The sequence below is a fragment of the Podarcis melisellensis genome (genome assembly GCF_964234715.1).
Source record: "Podarcis melisellensis genome assembly, chromosome: 13".
NCBI lineage: Eukaryota > Metazoa > Chordata > Lepidosauria > Squamata > Lacertidae > Podarcis > Podarcis melisellensis.
The window spans coordinates 30,513,217-30,533,783 of NC_138545.1; the positions used below are offsets into that span (position 1 = coordinate 30,513,217).

The 20,567-nt window shown below is 45.9% G+C and overlaps 1 protein-coding gene across 1 annotated transcript in view; it reads right to left on the reverse strand.

Annotated features, from left to right (window-relative positions):
• Positions 1-17,056, reverse strand: part of LOC309356145 (uncharacterized protein) — a 34,187-nt gene extending 17,131 nt beyond the window's left edge. The window contains exons 1-7 of the mRNA XM_081887325.1: positions 16,550-17,056; positions 12,581-12,663; positions 11,813-11,969; positions 10,090-10,251; positions 9,345-9,470; positions 8,131-8,351; positions 6,897-6,925 (exon numbers count right to left, since the gene is read on the reverse strand). Coding sequence (XP_081743451.1) covers positions 6,897-6,925; positions 8,131-8,351; positions 9,345-9,470; positions 10,090-10,251; positions 11,813-11,969; positions 12,581-12,663; positions 16,550-17,026 — 1,255 coding nt within the window. The 5' untranslated portion in view covers positions 17,027-17,056. The remainder of the gene's footprint in view (positions 1-6,896; positions 6,926-8,130; positions 8,352-9,344; positions 9,471-10,089; positions 10,252-11,812; positions 11,970-12,580; positions 12,664-16,549) is intronic.
• Positions 17,057-20,567: the final 3,511 nt, after the last annotated feature.

The following is a 20,567-nucleotide window of genomic DNA, read 5'->3' on the forward strand; positions in this document are numbered from 1 at the left end:
AAGAAATGCAGAACTTCAGACCTCGTACTCAGTTTTCTTTCCCACTACCACCATGTCATCCACAAGACTTGTGAGAATCCCCTTTGCATTCTGTACTGACAGGGGGAAAAACACACATTCCTCTGGCATCCTTCTGGAACAGACACAAGTGGCAAGACCTCTGCTAGGTGTGCTGCTTCCATTTATTTTAATCTCCCTGAAAGGAATGTTCAGATAAATACTCAGCTCAATGAGGAGCTGGATCAAGTTGATAACTGCCTGTTGGAAACAAAATCAGAAACTTTTAATAAGTGAAAAACCTCTTTGAGCTTGATACTCTCTGAGTGTGTGTGTGTATATATATATACGTGTCCCTGGCAACACAGCCAACCCCAAACAAAGGAGCATTGTTCAAGAGAAAAGCTTGCTCTTTCCTTCTGCATTCCTCATCGGCAATACACCCATCCCTCTTGATCCTGAGTGCTCCTCGGCTGTGTCTGGGCAACGCGTTCAAATATCCTTCAAGGCTTAGGTTGCAATCCCCGGCTCAGACACCACCTCCCGTTTGGAATTCCACCGTGGAAACCCCAACTGCTTTCATGAACTTATCCAAGCTTTTGTTGAATCATGTTCAGTCATTGCATTTTTCAATAATCCCTTAAACAATGGGCTGAACCTCAGGACCGTTTTTTACATGTTGGAAAAGTCATTACAAATGTGATTGATTCAGGTGTGTATACCCCCGCCCTTCGGCCCATTAAATGAATTTGTGCACCGAGGAAACTGTTCCTGTGAATAATAGTTCTGCCTATGACTAGCTTGTGATTCACCGGGTCCTGGGAGAAAGAAAGAAAGAAAAACATTCAAACTGTTCTTTTGCGATCTAGACATTCTCTTTTTTTCTATCTGGACATGGAACCATTATTCACGGGACAATGCTTAACACGCGTAGATTTTTAAAGCAGATGTAGGCAGGCTGAACTGGTCTTACAAATGGTTCAAAATTTCTTCAGACTGTGGATTAATTTGCCCTGTGGAAAAGAAACTTCTTCCAAGGATATGAGGAACCGAGATCTAGCCCCATGTTGAATTCTTAGGCTAAGGCAGTGTTTCCCAACCTTGGGCCTCCAGCTGTTTTTGAACTACAATTCCCATCATCCCTGACCACTGGTCTTGCTAGCTAGGGATGATGGGAGTTGTAGGCCGAAAACATCTGGAGGCCCAAGGTTGGGAAACACTGGGCTAAGGCTCCATTTGTACTATACATTCAAAGCAGGATCATACCACTTTTATGCAGTCATTGCTTCCCCCCCCCCCAAAGAATTATGGCAGCTGTAGTTTGTTAAGGGTGCTGAGAGACCCCTATTCCTCTCTCAGATACAATTCCCAGAGTTCCATGGGAAGAGGGATTGACTGTTGAATCACTCTGGGAGATCTCCATGCCTACTTCCAGTGAATTAAGCTATTATGGGGCTGGAAATACTTAGACGTTGGCTCATTTTATAGCACGGATGCCACAATTAGTGAAAAACAAGGAGCAACGGTTCATCATTAATAGATGCACAGGTAAGTTCACAGCCTTAGTTACTGCCTGTGGAGCAAAGTCGTCAGGAAGTCGGTGCCTAATCTTTTGATCCTAGCAAATATTGCGATTTGTGATAATTTATATTGAGTTCTCAGACTGTGAGAACCAGACACCTGATTGCTTCATACGCACAGAGATTTCAGTTCCTCACAGAAAGGTTCCCCCACAAATGTCAAGATATGGAACAGTGAACCATTATTTCTTTGCCTTCCAAAGCATCTAGCTGCTTCCCTTGAAGATTCCCCACTTGGTACGAGGGAGGATTAAAACTCGCAGAATAGGCTTTGTGAATTCAACCAGCGGTTCTATGCCAGGCCCCAATGGGAATTGTCTGTGCTTGCTAAACTTTCTGACACACTCTATTATCATAGCTGCATTACAACATATACAGCTAGCGCTTGTGCATTACAACGAATTTCACATTGGGATTTGAAGAGGCTTGTTTTCAATTAAGAGAAAATAACTTAGCTAGCGATTGTCGGGGCAGTGATATGATTCAGTTCACATTTGAAGGTGAATCTGCCTAATTCAGCAAGTAAACCAAAAGGCAGTCATTCTTTCAACATTTGCACTTCTCTGAATTCTGAAAAGCAATTCTCCAGCCAAGTAGTGTGTCCAAAAATGTATATACCGTGTGCACAAAATGCATGGATAGCATTAAATTACCTTTTACTCAGAACAGACCTGTTCAAATTATTGGACCTAACTTAGTCAAGTTCATTCATTTCAGTGGGTCTATTCTGAATAAAACTGCATTGAATGAACTCCATGCATTTTTGAAAGTAACATACAAGATGCATTATATTAGGGGAAATGGCTTGCAAAAATGTATGAATCAAGTAAAATTGCATTCAAAGCCATGCCTATTAGGAGAAATTTGCACTAAAATGCAGGCACTTTTTCAAGAAAACTATAAACAAAATCGCAAAGTGACATGGAAATTTGGAGAACTGAACTTGGTTAGAAAAATTAGAAACGTAGAGAAACCAAAATGGACTGATGTATTCTTCACTAAACTCAGCTGCGGAGTTCAAGGACGGCCAATAGGAAACCTCACGGCTGCATGTGAATCATGGCTATCCTGAAGGTCCTTAGTCTCTAAATGTGCTGAAGTCAGGGGAGGCTGGAAATTCTCAAATCCCAATGGAAGATCCTATTCCTGTCTGTGGAGACAGGATTTAATATTTTGGCTGAATCTTGTTCAAAAGTGAGAGGGAAAGTCTTGGAAAATATAGCATGCATCTTGCATATTCATTGTTTCATTCTAAAGCCTTCATGTAAGATCACGTCCCAATCTCCCACACACCCTGTGCTCCAACCCTGAGTCCCCCGATGTCGCTGTACTACAGTCCCCATGATCCCCAGTCAGTTCAGCCAGTGGTCAAGAATCAAGGCCATTGTAGTCCAACAACATCTGGGGACCCAAGTTAGAAGAAGGCAGCTTCCCAGCGCTGCGGCTGCAAAGGGGCTGCAGTCTGTACACTGCGCATGTCAGGGATGCTCCCTAAACAAAGCCCAGCCCAAATCACATGGACCGTTGGGTTCCAGCAGTTAATAAGTGTTAACATTCCTTTGCCTGTAGGGTGTATCAGAAGAACGCTCCAGTCCAACTGCTGGAACAGCAAGTCACTTCCAACAGTCCCAACCCAGCGGTAATTAATTGCTCAGGAAAGCAGATATGACCATTTGAGAGGAGAACAAGAAATGCCAGGCTTGGGCACAGGCCCACGGTCGCATAACCCTCCTTTTTGTGTTCACAGAAACAACAGAGGCGCCAGCTTGTGAGGCCGATTGAAGGTGTGTGACGTTGCATGAAACATTGCATGCACAAGACGTCCCAACTCTTTTGAAACCATCCAAGTTATTGGAATGAAGACTCTTGAATGCAGGACCAGTGGGTGAAGAGGGAGAAGCTGCTTTACTCTTTCACAACCAGTTCTTTGCATTTTTTAAAAAGTCTCCACCAGAGGCAGGGCTAACTGCCCACAGGGGCAGGGCTAGTGTCCCAGGGGGCAGAGCTAGCATCCCAGGGGGCGTGGTGAGCGTCCCAGGGGGTGGGGTGGCAATGTCACCCCCCTCAGGGATAACACCCAGGGCGGGCCACACCCACCGCACCCATCTTGCTCCACCTCTGGTCCCCACACTGTTTTTCTTCCTGCAGAGTAAATCTGTATCTCACACTCACATATACAAGTGGTGGCCATTTTGCATGTGTTCAACTGATGTGTGACCACCAACATGTGGGTTCTTTTGGACCTGGAAGAGGGCAGAATGGTGGCAGAACAGGGCAGAATAAGGCATTATGGGATGTAATGGTGGTGGGGTGCAATGGGGAGGGGTAATGGGGCAGGCTTATGCACATTCTGCCGACATGTTTGGGAGCTAGGAACAGAAGTCCCGCACAAAATGGTTGCTACCTGCACAGGCACGAGCTAGAAAGGAAGTGGGCCACTTTGAGGGACAAATGGCAGGAAGGAAAAGTCAAGCTAGTCCTTCACAGGAGATTCTACATCCCTGTAGCTTCCTTTTCTTGAAGCAAGAAGGAGTGGGGAGAATCCCCGTTGTGGAAGAAGAATCACGCAGCTGCATATAACATGTAGTTTGGGTGAAAACACAACATGCATGTAACCACTTGGGAAGCCAGGCATGTTTATTGTCATGTCAGTTGATGAAGATGATTCTACCGCAGCCCTGACTCCCCAGATTTCAGAAGAGATGGATTATGGACATCTAGTAAAAGCTGCCTCTACAAATGAGACCAGTCACCTTCCAAGCAGTTACATATACACCATGGTTACCAGCTGGTTATTCATAATCTGCATTCCTCCTATGATTCTACAGTGAAGGTGGTTGAAGAGAGTTCAGGGCCAATGCAAGTAATTTTGTTGCCTGAGGCAAAGAACCAGAGAGTATCCCCATTCCATGTACAGAATCTAAATGGAAGTGTACTCAATTTTGACAACATCCTCCTGTGCCTGAAGTCTAGCAGGCTAGCTTAGATTGTGCAAAGCCAGGCTAGTTTAGGGGATTGGGGGTAATAGTTGAAGAGGGCACCTGCTGCCATCCACTGGCACCTGCCACCTGAGGCAGCTGTCTTGCTCCTTCTAATGGTTGGGCCGGCCATGAAAGCATTAAAAAGGGGATTTAAGCTTTCCAGAGTGTGTTTATGTGCTACATGGGGATTCTAATGTATTTGATGATTGTGATAATTGAATTGGAGTGGTGGAGGATTATTCCAGATCAATAAATTGTGATATCTTTTGTTTGCAGCATCAAATTATGTCCATGTGGCAGGAAAAGGGGTTAGATTTTGGTGAGGGAAATTACCTGCTCACCAGCTTTGATAAAATATATTCAACTATTCGTCTGAATTCTTGCACTAGCACTATAGGATTTCCCCCCACTCTCATGCCCTGTACCACGCCCAGATCTGCTCTGAAGGGTTAGGAGAAACCCAGAATAAACTTGGCAGGGCACAGGGAGATGAGAGAGGAGAATGTTTAGTTGTAAATGCTGAAATTGTTATACTGACGGAACGTTCACCTTAATGCTATATTCAATACAACCCTTTGTCATATACTCATCAGAACTTGCAGTGATTAACAGGCAGTCAATTTCTCTCTTAGCAATGAGAATCGGTTTCAGTTTGCAGAAGCCCAAAAGGAACTTTATTAGGCAGAAGAAACACCATACAGAAAGGTTAAATGCAGGAAGAGCTAAGTCAGAGAATCTAGCCATTGTGTAGCCCTCAGTCATCCAGAATGGGTGCTCATGAAGTTCGCTGCTAAGTGATTTTGAAACGATGATTTTCATCTGCCACAAATGGCAGCTGCCCATCCTGTTTCTGGAAAGGAGAGTGCTCTTCACTTCTTATCATCTGCTTTGCCTGTAGCAAGACAAGGTGGGGGAAAGAGTTAATGGACCCAAGTTACACATTTTGAATCCAGCTGTAGCACTCCAAGTCTACACCAACCATGGAAGGGAGGCTCAGTCACAGTCTCTGCTCTGACTCCAGCCTTGGCCCTGCAAGATTATCCTCAGAAATGGAGTTTCATTTGCCTCCTTAAAGAGGACCCTGAACTGCCTCAGACTTGGCCTCCCACTTGCAGCCAACATGATCTCACAAGAGTTTGCTACCTTGTGAGACTTCCTGGACCTCCTGTAGAAGGGGTTGCCATGGCAATGGAACTGTAACTGACTCCATCACACCACTTGTGGCTCTGAGGGATGGTACTGTGCCTTAATAGGGCTAGGGCTACTCCATGTTTTCCTGCTACTTCCTGTGAACAATCCCCCCCCCCCTTGCTGCCCAAGAAGGTTGGTGGATGGATAAGGAAGCAGCTAGGGCATGATCCCAAACACCAGTCCACCTGGAATATCACTTCCTTATCTCCTTGGTATTCTTGGTCTTATCCCAACTGAGTATTTAATATTTCAGTGCATGTCAGCAACACAGCCTCTGTTCAAAGCAGCGTTCTCTAACCTACTGAACTACAATATCCATAATTCCTGACTACTGGCTAAGATATCTGGGGATGATGGGAGTTGTAGTCCAAAACCATCTGGGCACACAAGGCTGAGAATCATCTTTTGAAGGACTTATTAAGTGAATTTATTATCTGAATTACAGCTGAGGCAGGTAAACTGTTTCAGACCAAAGGAGAAAAGCAAGGGCCATGCTGGGCCTCCATGCCTGCATTGCAGAGAAGCCAGGCAATGAAGAAGAAGTCAGGGGTTGCTTGGTGAGGGGTGAGGCTGAGGGAGGAGACAGTGGAGCTATAGGCAGAATGGAAACGAGAATAATTTGGGTGAAACTGTGGTAAAGGCCATTCTCTTTTGGATTTAGCAGCCAAACCAATGAAAAGCCCACATAATCTAAGGACTGATGTGAAACTTGTAGCTAAAAAAAATTGAAATAAGGAACAATAAAGGATTAACAAAAATTTGAATTATAAAGGAGATGCAAGGGGATTCATTAATACACAAGTATCTACAAAAGGCGAGAGGGAAGTCAAAGGGATATGTGCTTTGCTTTGCTTTGTTTTCTCTTATTTGATGCTTGTAAAATTTGAAAAAAACTCAAAAAAATATATTTTTAAAAGCCCACATATTCTAGATTTCCGCATGGCACATGTAGAGAAGATGAGTGGACAAGGGGCACCATGCCCAAGATGTCAGTGGGCCAATTCATAGCCTGCCTTTCTGTCACCATGAAATTCAACATGGTTTATGTGGGCTTGCTTGGACCTGCTTAGCTTCAGCAAAGTGGCCGCATTATTCTATGGCTTGTACTAAACACTCCCTCAACCCGCCATGAAGAAGGAAGCCTCACCATTAGTCCCCGAAACACTTCCGGAGAAACTGTGGAGAAAAAGAAGAAGGGGAAGCATTAACTATCAATGTCAGACCAAATGTACTTTGTGAAACAGCCCACCTTCCAACCTGGGGTTGTTATTCTAAGTTAAGAAGAATTTGCAACTTTAGCTAGTGGCTGCGTGGTTGCCTATCTCTTTCCCTCTGATCACCTCCTCTGAGCTGCTCACCTCCTCTTTGACAGGTGGAGGGGGACAATACTGTCACCTCTTGTTTTTTGTTTTACTTTTGGTATTGCACTTGAACAGTATCTTAGAGGGCAGAATTTTGCAATGTAAAAAACACAGCCAGCAAAGTGGCTCCTCCTGCCATCCCCAGGGCTGTATGAACTTTTGGTCCAGACCATAACTTCCTGCAGTTGCTCTGAGTAGAAGAACCAGAGTAACAAAGCTTTGTGGGAAACATTTGCGTGATTGAGCATTCTTCCTACTTTGACCCGAAGAACAGGTATGCAGCTGCTGGAAAACTGCATACCAAAGAACAAATGGTAGGGGCAATGTGAAGCAATGGGTGGAATGGAGTGTTAGGTTGGACGTGGGGTATACAAGATTAATTCCTTACTTAAGCATCAAGTACACTATGGGTCAGGGAAACCATGACAATTAAAGTTGTTATGATACTAAATGCATAGTGCAGATGGAACCAGTGCCACCAGATTCCACCCCATATGGATTAATCTCCATGTCTAGAGCTTTGTTTGACACAAAACCAGTTTTTTGGTTTTACAACATGGGAAGCCAGCCTCGAGCTTGAAAGGTTTATAGGAACAGAAGCGTGAGATTAGCTCCGCAGCCTACATTGCTCCATCATTTTTCCTCCCAATAATGGCCACCTAGGTGTCACAGGGAAAATGTGAAGAAATATTGATCTCCCGTTTAATGCAATCTTGTATTTAATGCATGAGCCTGGTCACCATAGGTGACCAAGAATTCCATGCAGGTGAGTGATTAAACCAGATTCTATCCTTCCCCTGTGCTCATCATGGAAACCACGTGGGATCCCCAGCACAGAGGAGTGGAGCTCTTTCCCAGTCAATACAAACCCCCAGTAGCCTAGTATTTATTGGCTGATTGAGTGGCAGGCTAGTAACTGTTGTGGGTTATTAAAGGCTGGGTTAATACTCAGAATCTGGCAACCAGAGACATCTGCTCTCTTTGAGCACTAGGTCATAAGAGACCTGTCAAGTGACCTACTGGAGATCTTGGCCATCCAAGAGCTGGCGGTAGGTCGCAATCTCTTGCTCCAGCCGGGACTTGATGTCCATCAGGGTCTTATAGTCGCTGTTCTGACGCTCCATGTCCGATCGGACCTCAACCAGTTGCGCTTCGATGTTGCCGATCACCCCCTGGATCTGGCACAGCTGAGCCCCATAGCGAGCCTCCGTATCGGCCAAGGTGCCTTCCAGGGCAGCTTTCTGAGAAGAGAAGTGGTGTCGGTGAGAAAGTGTGTGTGGGTGTGCCAGAGACTGTCACCAAGATATGGGTGTGAATTTTAAAGACGTGTTGTAAGCATAATGGGAAACTGGGCTGCAGTTCAGAGAACAGGCGTCTGCAGCTAAATGGAAATATTTGTTTGGAAGTCAATACTGAAACCCTGGGATTTGCCAATGCCCTTGTCAGAACACCTTTCAGAAGCACTGCACAGTGTTTACACAGCTATGCTGGCATTAGTTGGCCAGAACTCACCTGGTGTGGTGTTTTAACATATGCTAAGTATTTATTGCTGCATTTCAACTAACTGCTGCCTGCCATGAGGACTTCAAAATATGGCGGGCTACAAATGTAAATTAACACTATCATTTGCACTGCACAACAGTTGTCTTGCTCTGAGATTAGCAGCAGCCCACAGTTTCAGGGGGGGAAAGAAGCCCGTATTTGTAGAGAGACAATTAGGAAGTGGGTAAGTAATTTTATCCCAGTGTTTTCAACTTTTCCCTTCTCAGATAATAGGGGGAATGTGTGCTTGTGTGAAAGTGAGTGTGCATATTCATTGTGTTCTAGAGCAGGGTTTCCCAAACTTGGGTTTCCAGCTGTTTTTGGACTACAACTCCCATCATCCCTAGCTAGCAAGATCAGTGGTCAGGGATGATGGCAATTGTAGTCTGAGAATGGTTCTAGAGTTTCTATGTCTCTAAAGCGTAAGAAGGGCCTTCAGGACCAGGCCAATGGCCCACCTAGTCCAGCATCCTGTCATTGCAGTAGACAACCTGATGCCTGTGGGAAACCAGCAAGGAGGACATGAGCACAACTGCCCACCTGTGATTCCCATCAACTGGTATTCAGAGGCCTACGGCCTACTGTGGTGGAGGTTGACTCTTTCTCACACACCCTACAAAAGGCAAACACAACCCGTGACTACTTATTTCAGTACCCAAGCAGTAGAAATAACCCATCACCACTCCACGTACCATGCTGAGCTGAGACTGGAGCTCAATCTCCAGGCCTTGGAGGGTCCTCCTCAAGTCTGTGATCTCAGTCTTGCTGCTCTGAAGTTGCTCAGTGTTGACCGCAACTTCTCGATTCAGTTCTTCAGTCTGTTTGTTTGTTTAAGGGGAGAAATAAAGAAGAGTATGTCAACATTCGCATTGAATTTATTTACACCGCATTCGTTTTATTACGGGCCCTTCTGATATCCTTTCTATTGTCCATTCATGGTGATTTGTGCTTGCAGCGGTATGGGGACAATTCTATGTCACCCCACTTTTAATACTCTTTGCACCTGCAAACGTTTTGGGGTGAATGTCCCCATTGCTTCCTGCTGAAATCCTGCAACTTTTCATAGCACAAATGTCCTGCAGTGGAGGGAGTGTCTCCTGGTTTTGTAACACTATAACTGAAGAGCGCCCCTCCAGATGGCACTAATGCCGTAGCGTTGGGGAAGCATTGCAGAACAACCAGTAAGGCGGAAAGATGATCCAGTATACATCCAACATTAATGCACTATGACGTGTTGCAGAATACACCTGCAATTTTTTCCCCACAAATCAAGAGGAGCTCTACATTTACATTTTATTGCACTGTATTCAGCAGTACAATTTTATGGGCAAGGCGAGTTCACAGCAGCCCAGTTTTCTTCCACGAAATTGTTTCTCTTGGTTTGTTTTTTAAAGACCTTCCCTTTCTTTCCTTCTCTCCCAGGCTTTTCCATCTCACCTTGGTGGTGAACCAAGCCTCAGCGTCCCTCCTGTTCTTCTCAGCCAGCTTCTCGTACTGGTCTCTCATATCAGTCAGAGCCTTGGTGAGGTCAATGCCAGGAGCAGAGTCAACTTCAACGCTCACTTGGCCTCCCACTTGCCCAGACATAGAACTCATTTCCTGTAAAAAGAGACCAAGACATAGGCATTAATTGCAGGTGTGTCAGCAGAGCAACAATGCCTAACAGCTATCCTTTTATCTAGGGTTAGGCATGCTATCCCACATTCCCTTTGGGCTAACACAGGGATTATCTGAGGTTGTCTGGAAAAACAGAGAGAGTGTGTCATAAAATCATAGAACTGTACAGCTGGAAGTGGCCCCGAGGGTCAACTACTCTAGCCCCATGCAGTGCAGGAATCACAGCTAAATCATCCCTGACCAATAGCCACCCAACCTCTGTTTAAACATCTCCCATGAAGGAGAGTCCACAATCTTCTGAGTTAGTCTCAGATTGTTGGGGGGACTGTCAAGGGGGTATCAGGAAAAACTATGGGTCGTGTTCAAATAAGTCCAACTCAGAGTAGACCCATTTAAGTTAATGACCCCAAGTTAGTGCCTTCATTGGGTCTACTCTGAGTAGGACTAGTGTTGAAGACTATCCTTTATCCACTTTCCTTCCCTGGAACCGAAAGTTGCATCTTCCTGCTCCTCAGTCACACTCCTCTTTCCCTTGAAGACGTCGAAATGGGAGCAGCACCACAGGCATGCTTGAAGATGAGGGGTTTCCTATGCCCACCCACCCCTCATTCCCCAGCAGGCTGTCCTGCAGTGTGTCAAGGGCCAGAGAGAAGGAGAGACCATGCCTACGTCTTCTCGTCTCGCCATGCAGTTCTGCTGCTGTCCCCTCCACCACCATGGAAGGGTGTGTGTGTGCTTTGGCATCTGGTGGAGGCTGGTTTTGGGGGGTGGCAGAGGGTGAAAGAGGTTGGTAGAAAGCCAAGAATTCTTCTCCGCCTTATATGTGGTCCTCTGTGCATGATGTCTCACCATACATTAAATCTGAGACCTCAGTAATGAGGAATAGACCATGGTACTGTGAGCCCGCTGCATCTGGAAGACTACAACCTCCCCATCCCTCTCTATTTCAGAGTCATCCTTCTTATCCTCCTAACATCTGGCAATCTGAAACTGCTTCTGCAGCAGGGCCTTCTCAGTTATGGCTCCCTGATTTTGGAACTCCGTCCATTGCAGATATGTCTGCCCGCTAGTGCCTTTTCATCACCTAATGAAGATGGATCTGTTCCACTTGGCCTTTGATGATTAATGAGATGGGTTTGCCCATCGCTGGATGTTGATGTTTTTGGAACTCCGTCCATTGCAGATATGTCTGCCCGCTAGTGCCTTTTCATCACCTAATGAAGATGGATCTGTTCCACTTGGCCTTTGATGATTAATGAGATGGGTTTGCCCATCGCTGGATGTTGATGTTCTGTGCTGCTGTGGGTTATATATGGTGACTATGGCAATGGTGGCTTTATGGTTTCAGTGGTGGTCTTCTAATACTCTACTTTATTGGAAACTCTTACTGCCCTGGGAACTTTTAGAAGTGTGGTATATACTTATTATTAGAAACAGAAACAGAAACAGCAACAATAAACTAATAATAAAAAACAAATTGTCATTTTGTTACATTATTATTATGCTACCATGCTTCAAAATGCTGAATGCTGCCTTTCTTTACCTCCTCGTGGTTCTTCTTAAGGTAAGCCAGTTCCTCCTTCAGATTTTCAATCTGCATCTCCAGATCAGTTCTAGCCAAGGTCAGCTCATCCAGGACTCTGCGCAGCCCATTGATGTCAGCCTCAACACTCATGCGCAGGGCTTGCTCAGACTCAAACCTTTTAAAACAAATCAATGCCAGCAAATGACGATCAATTGCTAACATTGTCTGAGCTGGCTTAATCTAATCACTGTGAAATGTAGAGTGCCAAGAAAACTAGTCTTCCCCCACATAAAGGTAAAGGGACCCCTGACAGTTAAGTCCAGTCGCGAACGACTCTGGGGTTGCGGTGCTCATCTTGCTTTACAGGCCAAGGGAGCCAGCGTTTGTCCACAGACAGTTTTTCTGGGTCATGTGGCCAACATGACTAAGCTGCTTCGGGTGCAACAGAACACTGATACCAGAGCAGTGCTCGGAAATACCGTTTACCTTCCCGCTGCAGCAGTACCTATTTATCTACTTGCACTGGTGTGCTTTCAAACTGCTGGGTTGGCAGGAGCTAGGACCGAGCAATGGCAGGTCACCCCATTGCGGGGATTTGAACTGCCGACCTTTTGATCGGCAAGCCCAGAGGCTCAGTGGTTTAGACTACAGCGTCCCCCACATACTCTGGCATAATTGCTCAGTATTTCACCATAGCTCTGAGCAGCATGGCTATGCCCTAATACTAAGGTCATTGATCTACAGTTAACCCATTTCTATTTCTCTGCCTATGAAAAGTTGTCTCACTTGGTTTTGAAGTCATCAGCCGCCAGCCTGGCATTATCAATCTGCAGGATAACCTTGTTGTTGTCAATTGTCGCTTCAAGGATCTGCAAGAGAAGAGGCGACCCATATTGGGTTATTTGTTTTCATATGTATTGTAAGTTTTCTCTTTTTTAAAAAAAAAAAATGTTTGGCGGCCATTGACACACATTGATTGATATGCTTGCAATGATGTGTGAAAGGTGTGGCTCAGCCAGTGTGGTGTAGCGGTTAAGAGCGGTAGTCTCGTAATCTGGGGAACCGGGTTCGCGTCTCCGCTCCTCCACATGCAGATGCTGGGTGACCTTGGGCCAGTCACACTTCTTTGAAGTCTCTCAGCCCCACTCACCTCACAGAGTGTTTGTTGTGGGGGAGGAAGGGAAAGGAGAATGTTAGCCACTTTGAGACTCCTTCGGGTAGTGATAAAGCGGAATATCAAATCCAAACTCTTCTTGTTCTTCTTCAGCACATTGTGGAGGGTAAATGGTCTTCTGAATGTGCATCATCATTGCTTGTTTTATTTTTATTTTTATTAAATTTCTATACTGCTTTATATTTTTAATAAAAATCTCAAAGCGGTTTACAGCATATTAAAATCAATAATCAATAAAACATTAGCCAGGCGATATTCCTCCAGCCTCATGAGAAGCCTCTTCAGTAGGGCTGGTGAGTCTGTTATTACATCCTGAAAAAAGCTGGAACATTCAGGGCCGGCCCTACCATGAGACAAAGTGATGCAGCTATGTCAGAGGCCTAATGCTGAGGAACAGGGAATGAACTGAGCTTTATGTGCCTGGCTGGCACCCATTGGGGCTTGTATTGCAGAAGGCTGGGAGATCAACAGTAGGTGCAGCCAGAGCCAATGACAGACAGAGCCACTCCCTGATTGTTGTAAGAAGGCAGGCAAGTGGGAGCTAGTTGAGGGCAGACTGAGGTTGGAGGGGCAGCTCCCCATTTGCCTATATGAACCAGCTTCCACTGTGGGGCACATTGGCCTGCTCCCTGAAGACAGCCTGTTGACTCCTGGGGCAGTGCAAGATGCTGTCCTGTTGCCAGCATCCAAGCACGATACAAAACCACCAATCTGGTTGACTATTGCAAGTGGAATGTGGCAGGTACCATCTTCCCTTTTGCACCAGGCAAAAAAATGTCTTAGGTCAGCCCTGGATTCACTTGTTCACCCAGGTCCATAGCATCATGTTATACTGATTTTTCCATAACGTAAAGACGTGACTCAGCCTACATGACCACTTGGAACAGGCATGTGTCTCCTGTGGCCTTCCAGATGTGATCAGATCCATCCATCCCAGCCAGCAGGGCCTGTGGTCAGGGATGCTGGGAGCTGTAGTCAACAACATCTGGAGGACCATAGGTTCCTCATCCCTCTTTTAGAATAATACCAGCTCCACCAGATCTGTGACTGGTCCAGCATTGTTTTCCATCCTTAGATTATGTTGTGACAGATCCCCAGCTCATAGGCTGAATAATTCACAGTGACATCTGTAAACTGTCAATGGACAGACATCCTTACTCATCCCTCACCCATATTCCACCAGAATCTACCCTAAGCTCTGCCCATAGCCTGCTGGCTTTGACCCAGCTGTATAGCTGACGTGCTAAGTTCCTTGCTGGCTCTAGTTTATTTCAGGCCCTGCTCAGGAACCTGAAGGGTAAAAATGAAAAGTGACAAGCCTCCTTGGGAGGCGATGGTCATGAACTCTCAAGGCTGGTGCAGATTTCCTTACAATAACTGTTTGCTTTTGTGCTTCTCCGTGTGTGCCTTGAGGGCGTGTGTGCTTCATTCATAAACAAACTCCCATTGTGTGCCGATGACTCTGCTAGAGCAAAATAAACCTTGTCTTGTACATAAAGAGAGAAGATTACGGTGCACATAGCTTAGCCAACATCCACAGTTTTCTTGTCTGTTTCCCCCCCTTTTCGAAATAACAGTAGGTTCAACCACAGGTTCTCGAACAAAGCCACAGCAGTCCTGCGGTAACAAGGTTGACTTCAGAACCAAGAGGCCTCTGCTGAGGAACCAGTTCAGGTCTGTGTGAAACCTCTTGGTAAGTCAGGATGGTGATGCATGAAGGGATGAGTGAAAGAATCAGAAGCAGGAGTGGGGAGGAAACTCTTTCACCCCATCCACCAGGGAGAGCACAGGATTTAAACTTCACGGAGACAAAGGAAGAACTTTCCAGTTGCAAGAGAGGTTCAGAACTAGAAAAGTATTTATCTCTCATAGGTCATGTGCGAGATGGATGTGGTAAAAAAGCATTTACTCAAGCTTCCTCAAACTCGGCCCTCCAGATGTTTTGAGACTACAATTCCCACCATCCCTGACCACTGGTCCTGCTAGCTAGGGATCATGGGAATTGTAGGCCAAAAACATCTGGAGGGCCGAGTTTGAGGAAGCCTGCATTTGCTGCTAGTCCTGATATTGTTGGACTACAACTCCCATCATTTCAAGCCAGCATGGCTGATGGTCACAGGTGACCAAAACACTTGGAGGACCATGAGTTTTCCACCCACCACGACTGCTAGAAAAGCCATGCTGTACCACAAGAATTGCAGCTGATGGTATGTATCCATAACTGGTTCTGGCTTACCCAACACATTATCATTCCATGTGAGAGAGACTCTGGATGGGGTGAAAATACCTCTCAGTCTCCATTCCTGACCTTATGACATGGGAAGGGATAATGTCCAACCTCATATGGGAATGAAGGAGAGACAGAGTCTTAGGAGCATAAATCTAGGCAATTGCCACACTTCCAAATATATATTCGGACTAAGCAACTAACAGGGCAAGTCTATGCATGTTTCTTCAGATGTAAATCCCATTCAGTAAGGCTTGCTCCCTAGTAAGTGTGTACAGGGTTGCAGTCTAAATCTTGCTTTATTACATGCATCACATATAGTGTCCCTGGTCCACTCTTGCAAACACTGAAAATAAATTCCCATTCAGTTCTAAGATTGATTGTGAACATTGGCTTCTAGAATTTGATATTTGGTGGTTGCTCAGCCAAGTTCCATTGAGAGCTATTGAGGATCAGAATACTGCTGAACTGAGGGCAGTGCCAGCAACAGTTTCACGAAGCTGCAGTCCTAGAAAAGGTAGCCCAGCGTGACCAAACTCTGATATTGCCAGAGGGCATTAATAACTGAAGCCAGGCATTGTTTGCTGCAGTCTTGGAGCCAGGAAACAAAACAGATAAGGAAACTGGCTGTATTCAAACAGTTTCCATTGCAATCAGACAGATAAAGAGATGGATTGCATTGCATTCTGGTGCTATGAATACACCAGAATGGGTAAAATGACTGAATTCGCAGCAATGCACAGAACAAAGCTGTTTGCAAATGCAACATCTTGCAGCCACATCTATCCAATAAGGGCTTTGTGGCAAAAAGAAAAGAAAAGACCTTTGCAGGGCTAACCACTGCAGGGGCAACCAGCACATGTATTCTCCACAGAGGAAAGGGGGCTAAATGGAAATCATTGCTAATGAACAGCATGTGGAATTAATCCACTGTATCACTTCCTGGTTGAGACAGGTGCAGCTGCAGTATTTAATGCCTGGCTTTGATTCTTGTCTCATTCACCCAGTTGTGAAGATACTGCACCAGCTCTGTGCTGTTCACCTAGTAAGGAAGGCTACTGTGGTGCTCATCCTCAGTAGGGCAAAACTGAAGTGCAAGCATCTGAATGCAACCTTTTCATTGTGCAAGCTCTTACCAAACATGCACAGTCATCCAAGCTCGGTTGCTATTGCACCCACTTTACAGATGGAAGTGCCAAGAGGTCGGGACTTCCTACCCAGACCTACCCAACTCAGCTATTTGTGTGGGTGGGTGTAGTTCTCCACCTCTGCCGTTTTCACAGCTAGGCCCTTGGTGCGTGTTGAGCACTCCACGTCCCCTCCCACCGTGCGGCTTACAAATGTGAAGTCCTACCTTGTCTCTGAGGTCTTCGATGGTCTTGTAATAGTGGCTGTAGTCCCTGGATGGGCTGGTGGGAGACTGCTTCTGGTGCCACTCTCGGATCTTCACCTCCAGCTCTGTGTTAGCTTCCTCCAGAGCACGCACCTTGTCCAGGTAGTTGGCCAGGCGGTCGTTCAGATTTTGCATAGTGACCTTCTCGTTTCCGGACAGGAGGCCATCGTTGCTGCCACCAAAGCCACCTCCAATACCTCCCCCAAAGCCCCCACCAAAGCCCCCACCGTAGCCCCCACCAAGGCCACCACCATAGCAAGCCCCAGCTCCTCCGCCATAGCCAAGCCCTAGGCCTCCTCCAGCCCCAGAGGAGACGAACCTAGCGGAAGACATGGAAATGCCCTGGCCGCCAGATCCACCATGGATGCTTGGAGCTCTGAAGGAAGACCCGCCATAGCCCCCGCCAGAGACGGACTGCCTGAAGCTGTAACTGGCCATTGAGAGGGGATTTCTGAAAGCAGCTCTTGGTAAGCAAGTTAACACAGTGTGTGTTCTGGAGGCAGAAATGTGAGCAACGCTTCTCTACCTGCCTCCTTTTATGGGTTGGGGTGTGGGGGGGAGAGGGTTGTCCACCCAACAAAGCTGATATGTGAGTCCTCTGGAACGGACCAGCCCTAAACACTCATTGGTCAGTCAGCACAAAGTGGGCTGTGTTTCTTTCCCAAGTGTTTGCAAAGAAACTGCATTTTCCTCCTCTCCCCTCCCCTTTCCCCCTTTGTCTTACCTTGCTGTGTCGCCCTCCCCCCCCCCCATGCCAACAAAAGGTGTGATTCACGGTAGGTGGCTTTTGGCTTGGGGGAAAGGCATTGGTAAAACCTAGATGATAGTTTACTTAAGCTGCAGCTAAACCCTTGAGCACACACACCTGTCCGCACACACACACCTGTACATAAACACACACACACGATTCTTTGTAAGAGCAGTTTGGGTGGGGGGTGGGTGGGGAGAACTTGTAGCTGCCAGTCACCCGGCAAAGTTGCTGGAGGTGAAATCGAGAGTGATGTGGTTGCCGAAAGGCTCTTGCATAGATGTAGCTCAGATAACAATCAGGTCCCTGTGAAAGGTGATCTGAGTATCTCCAAAGTGTCCCAGATTCAATGCCTGCTGCAACAAGGGGTCCCCTGTGAAAGGAAAACAGAAGCCTGCCTCAAAAGACTGTCCCTCTCAGTTTCTTCTGTCGTTTTAGCCAGGCGGTAAAAAGCCTTCTGACAAGAAAGGCCCTCTTTTCTTATTCGAATGAAGTGGATATTTCTGGAACGTTTTTGCATAAGTACAAAGCCACGGGCCTTTTTTGCGTGTGGAATCATAGTTGGAAGGGACCCCGAGGGTCATCTAGTCCAACCCCCTGCAATGCTGGAATCTCAGTTAAAGCATCCATGACAGATGGCCATTTGGTCTCTGCTTAAAAACCTCCAAGGAAGGAGAGTCCACCACCTCCCAAGGGAGTCTGCTTTACTGATAGACATCAGGGGTGAGGAGCCTTTGAAGTGTTATCAGAATCCATTTCCCAGCAGCCCCAGTCAGTGTGGCCAATGGTCAGGGATGTGGAAGGTGGAGCTATCTGGAGGAAACAAGGTCATGGAAGGCTGGACTAGATAAATGATTTTAATTTTTTTTATTGACTTTCGTGTTATGAGCAGCAATAAAACAATAGACGCTAACATTTGAGGAGAGAGATGGTTCAGGATTGATCCAGTAGTACAGCTCAAGTTATAGCCTATCAGCCTAAAGTCTCTTTCCGGAGATGGTTGTGAGCCAAAGGATAAACTGTTGACCCAACTCTGTATAATAGCTCAGTGGTGGAGTCCATGTTCTGCATGTTGAAGATCCCAGTTTCTTAATCCGTGCTTGAAGTTTCTCAAGTAGTGTACTAAGTCAGAATAGGCACCTCTTGAATAAATGAGCTAACGGCCCAATATATGTAGATTTTTTTTATTTTAAAAACCTATTAAATTTTAAAGCACATAAAAAGAAAAGTAAATATTACAGCTATCAAAACAATATTATGCACTTCAAAGAAACAAACTAAGATTGGCAGCCAATAAAATACTAAAAAAGGAAGATAAAAAGAGGAACAAGTACCTAAATAAAACAAAAAGTGGGTAATTATTTAAAACTAAGCAAAAACCAATAAATCAAGAGCTCTACAGTGTATACCATATCCAAATGACATCCACTGGGCAGGTGAGTTTGTTATTCATGTCTCTCAGAATGGATGAGTTCAAAATAAATTACAAAGTTTAATCAAACAGTTTTTGCTGGTTTTAGAGGTACCATGTGAGACCCTGCGTCAACCAAACCTTGTAGAATACAGGTAACGGGGAATGTCCATGCTATTCAACCTTAGTAAATATTATAAAACCAGACCACACTACAGTAATGTTATCTCCCTTAGTCTGTCCTTGTACAATCCTCAGCTTATTTGTTATTTTTTCTAGTAATGCCATGTAAAGGTAAGGTACCCCTGCCCGTACAGGCCAGTCTTGACAGACTCTAGGGTTGTGCGCTCATCTCACTCTATAGGCCGGGGGCCAGTGCTGTCCGGAGACACTTCCGGGTCACATGGCCAGCGTGATGAAGCTGCTCTGGCAAACTGGCACCAGAGCAGCACACGGAAATGCTGTTTACCTTCCCGCTATAAAGCGGTACCTATTTATCTGCTTGCACTTAAGGGTGCTTTCAAACTGCTAGGTGGGCAGGAGCTGGGACCGAACGACGGGAGCTCACCCCGCCGTGGGGATTCGAACCGCCGACCATGTGATTGGCAAGTCCTAGGCGCTGAGGTTTTACCCACAGCGCCACCCACGTCCCTAATGCCATGTATCCCATACCAATTTGACAGCGTTGCTCCGGAGAGATCTTCCCAATGCCTAAAAGCTCTTTCAGATTGTAAGCTCTTTCCTGTGTAGATCAGAGCTGTCTACTGTAAAATATCCAATAAAGCCAACTGTAATGTGTTATTTCAATCTGTTGCTTTGTTATTTTATTCTCACATGTAGATACTGAGCTCCACGTAAGCGTACCTATGCTATGCCAATCACAGCAATTGCACTCGCATTCACATAAACATAAAAATGGGAGCTAAAAACACATTTTAAAAAAGAACCCAGGAAACTCTGGCTAATCCCTCAGAGAGCTACAGTCCCCAGAATCCTTGACAAATAACCGTCCCCAGATTTCTTTGTGGGAAGCCATGTGCTTTTAATGTGCTTTCAATGTATGGTGTGGATGTGAGCGATATGAACATTCATGTGAATGAAGTATCAGAGCAGAGCTTCCCTCCATTCCTTCTCCCCTAGACCACAGTGTAGGAGAACTGAACTAAGAGTTACACAAGGAAGGAAGGAGATCCTGTGATCTTCAACTAGATCAACATGAATCAGATCTCACTTGGGAGTAGCGTGTTTTCCACTTTCCCACAATTCCAAAAGTGGCCAGACTCCTCTTTTGGCCTTTGGGGCTCTCCCTAGGACACCCCATCCTCCCTATGCCCTGTTTTGAACCCTCCTTGAATATTTTTGCCTGGCTGGAATATGCCCTTCAACTTCCATAATGCTTCTTGCTTGCCTGAATGGAAGATAGAGTTGTGTCGGCGCACACAGAATCTGCCCAGTTTTTTGCCTCCGGCCCATAGCTGTCAATGTTTCCCTTTTTTTAAGAGAAATTCCCTTATTCTGAATAGGATTCCTCACAAGAAAAGGGAAAAGTTGACAGCTATGCTCTGGCCCTGCCCACCCTGGCATGTGGCCCCTGGAAGTTTGCTCAGAAGGCAATGTGCCCCCGACAGGCTGAAAATGGATCCCCACTCCTGTTCTAGTACAACTCATGGAAGATCCATGAATTATCCTTGAAAGCACATGCAGTGTTTTTGCACGTAGCAGTCGCTATTTGGCAACGGCTGCTGTCCCGTATGTGGGTTCTCAAGGGATTGGCCAGCCCTAGAGCAGCTTGAGGTAAGCTTGCTTTTCTTGCTCGTTGA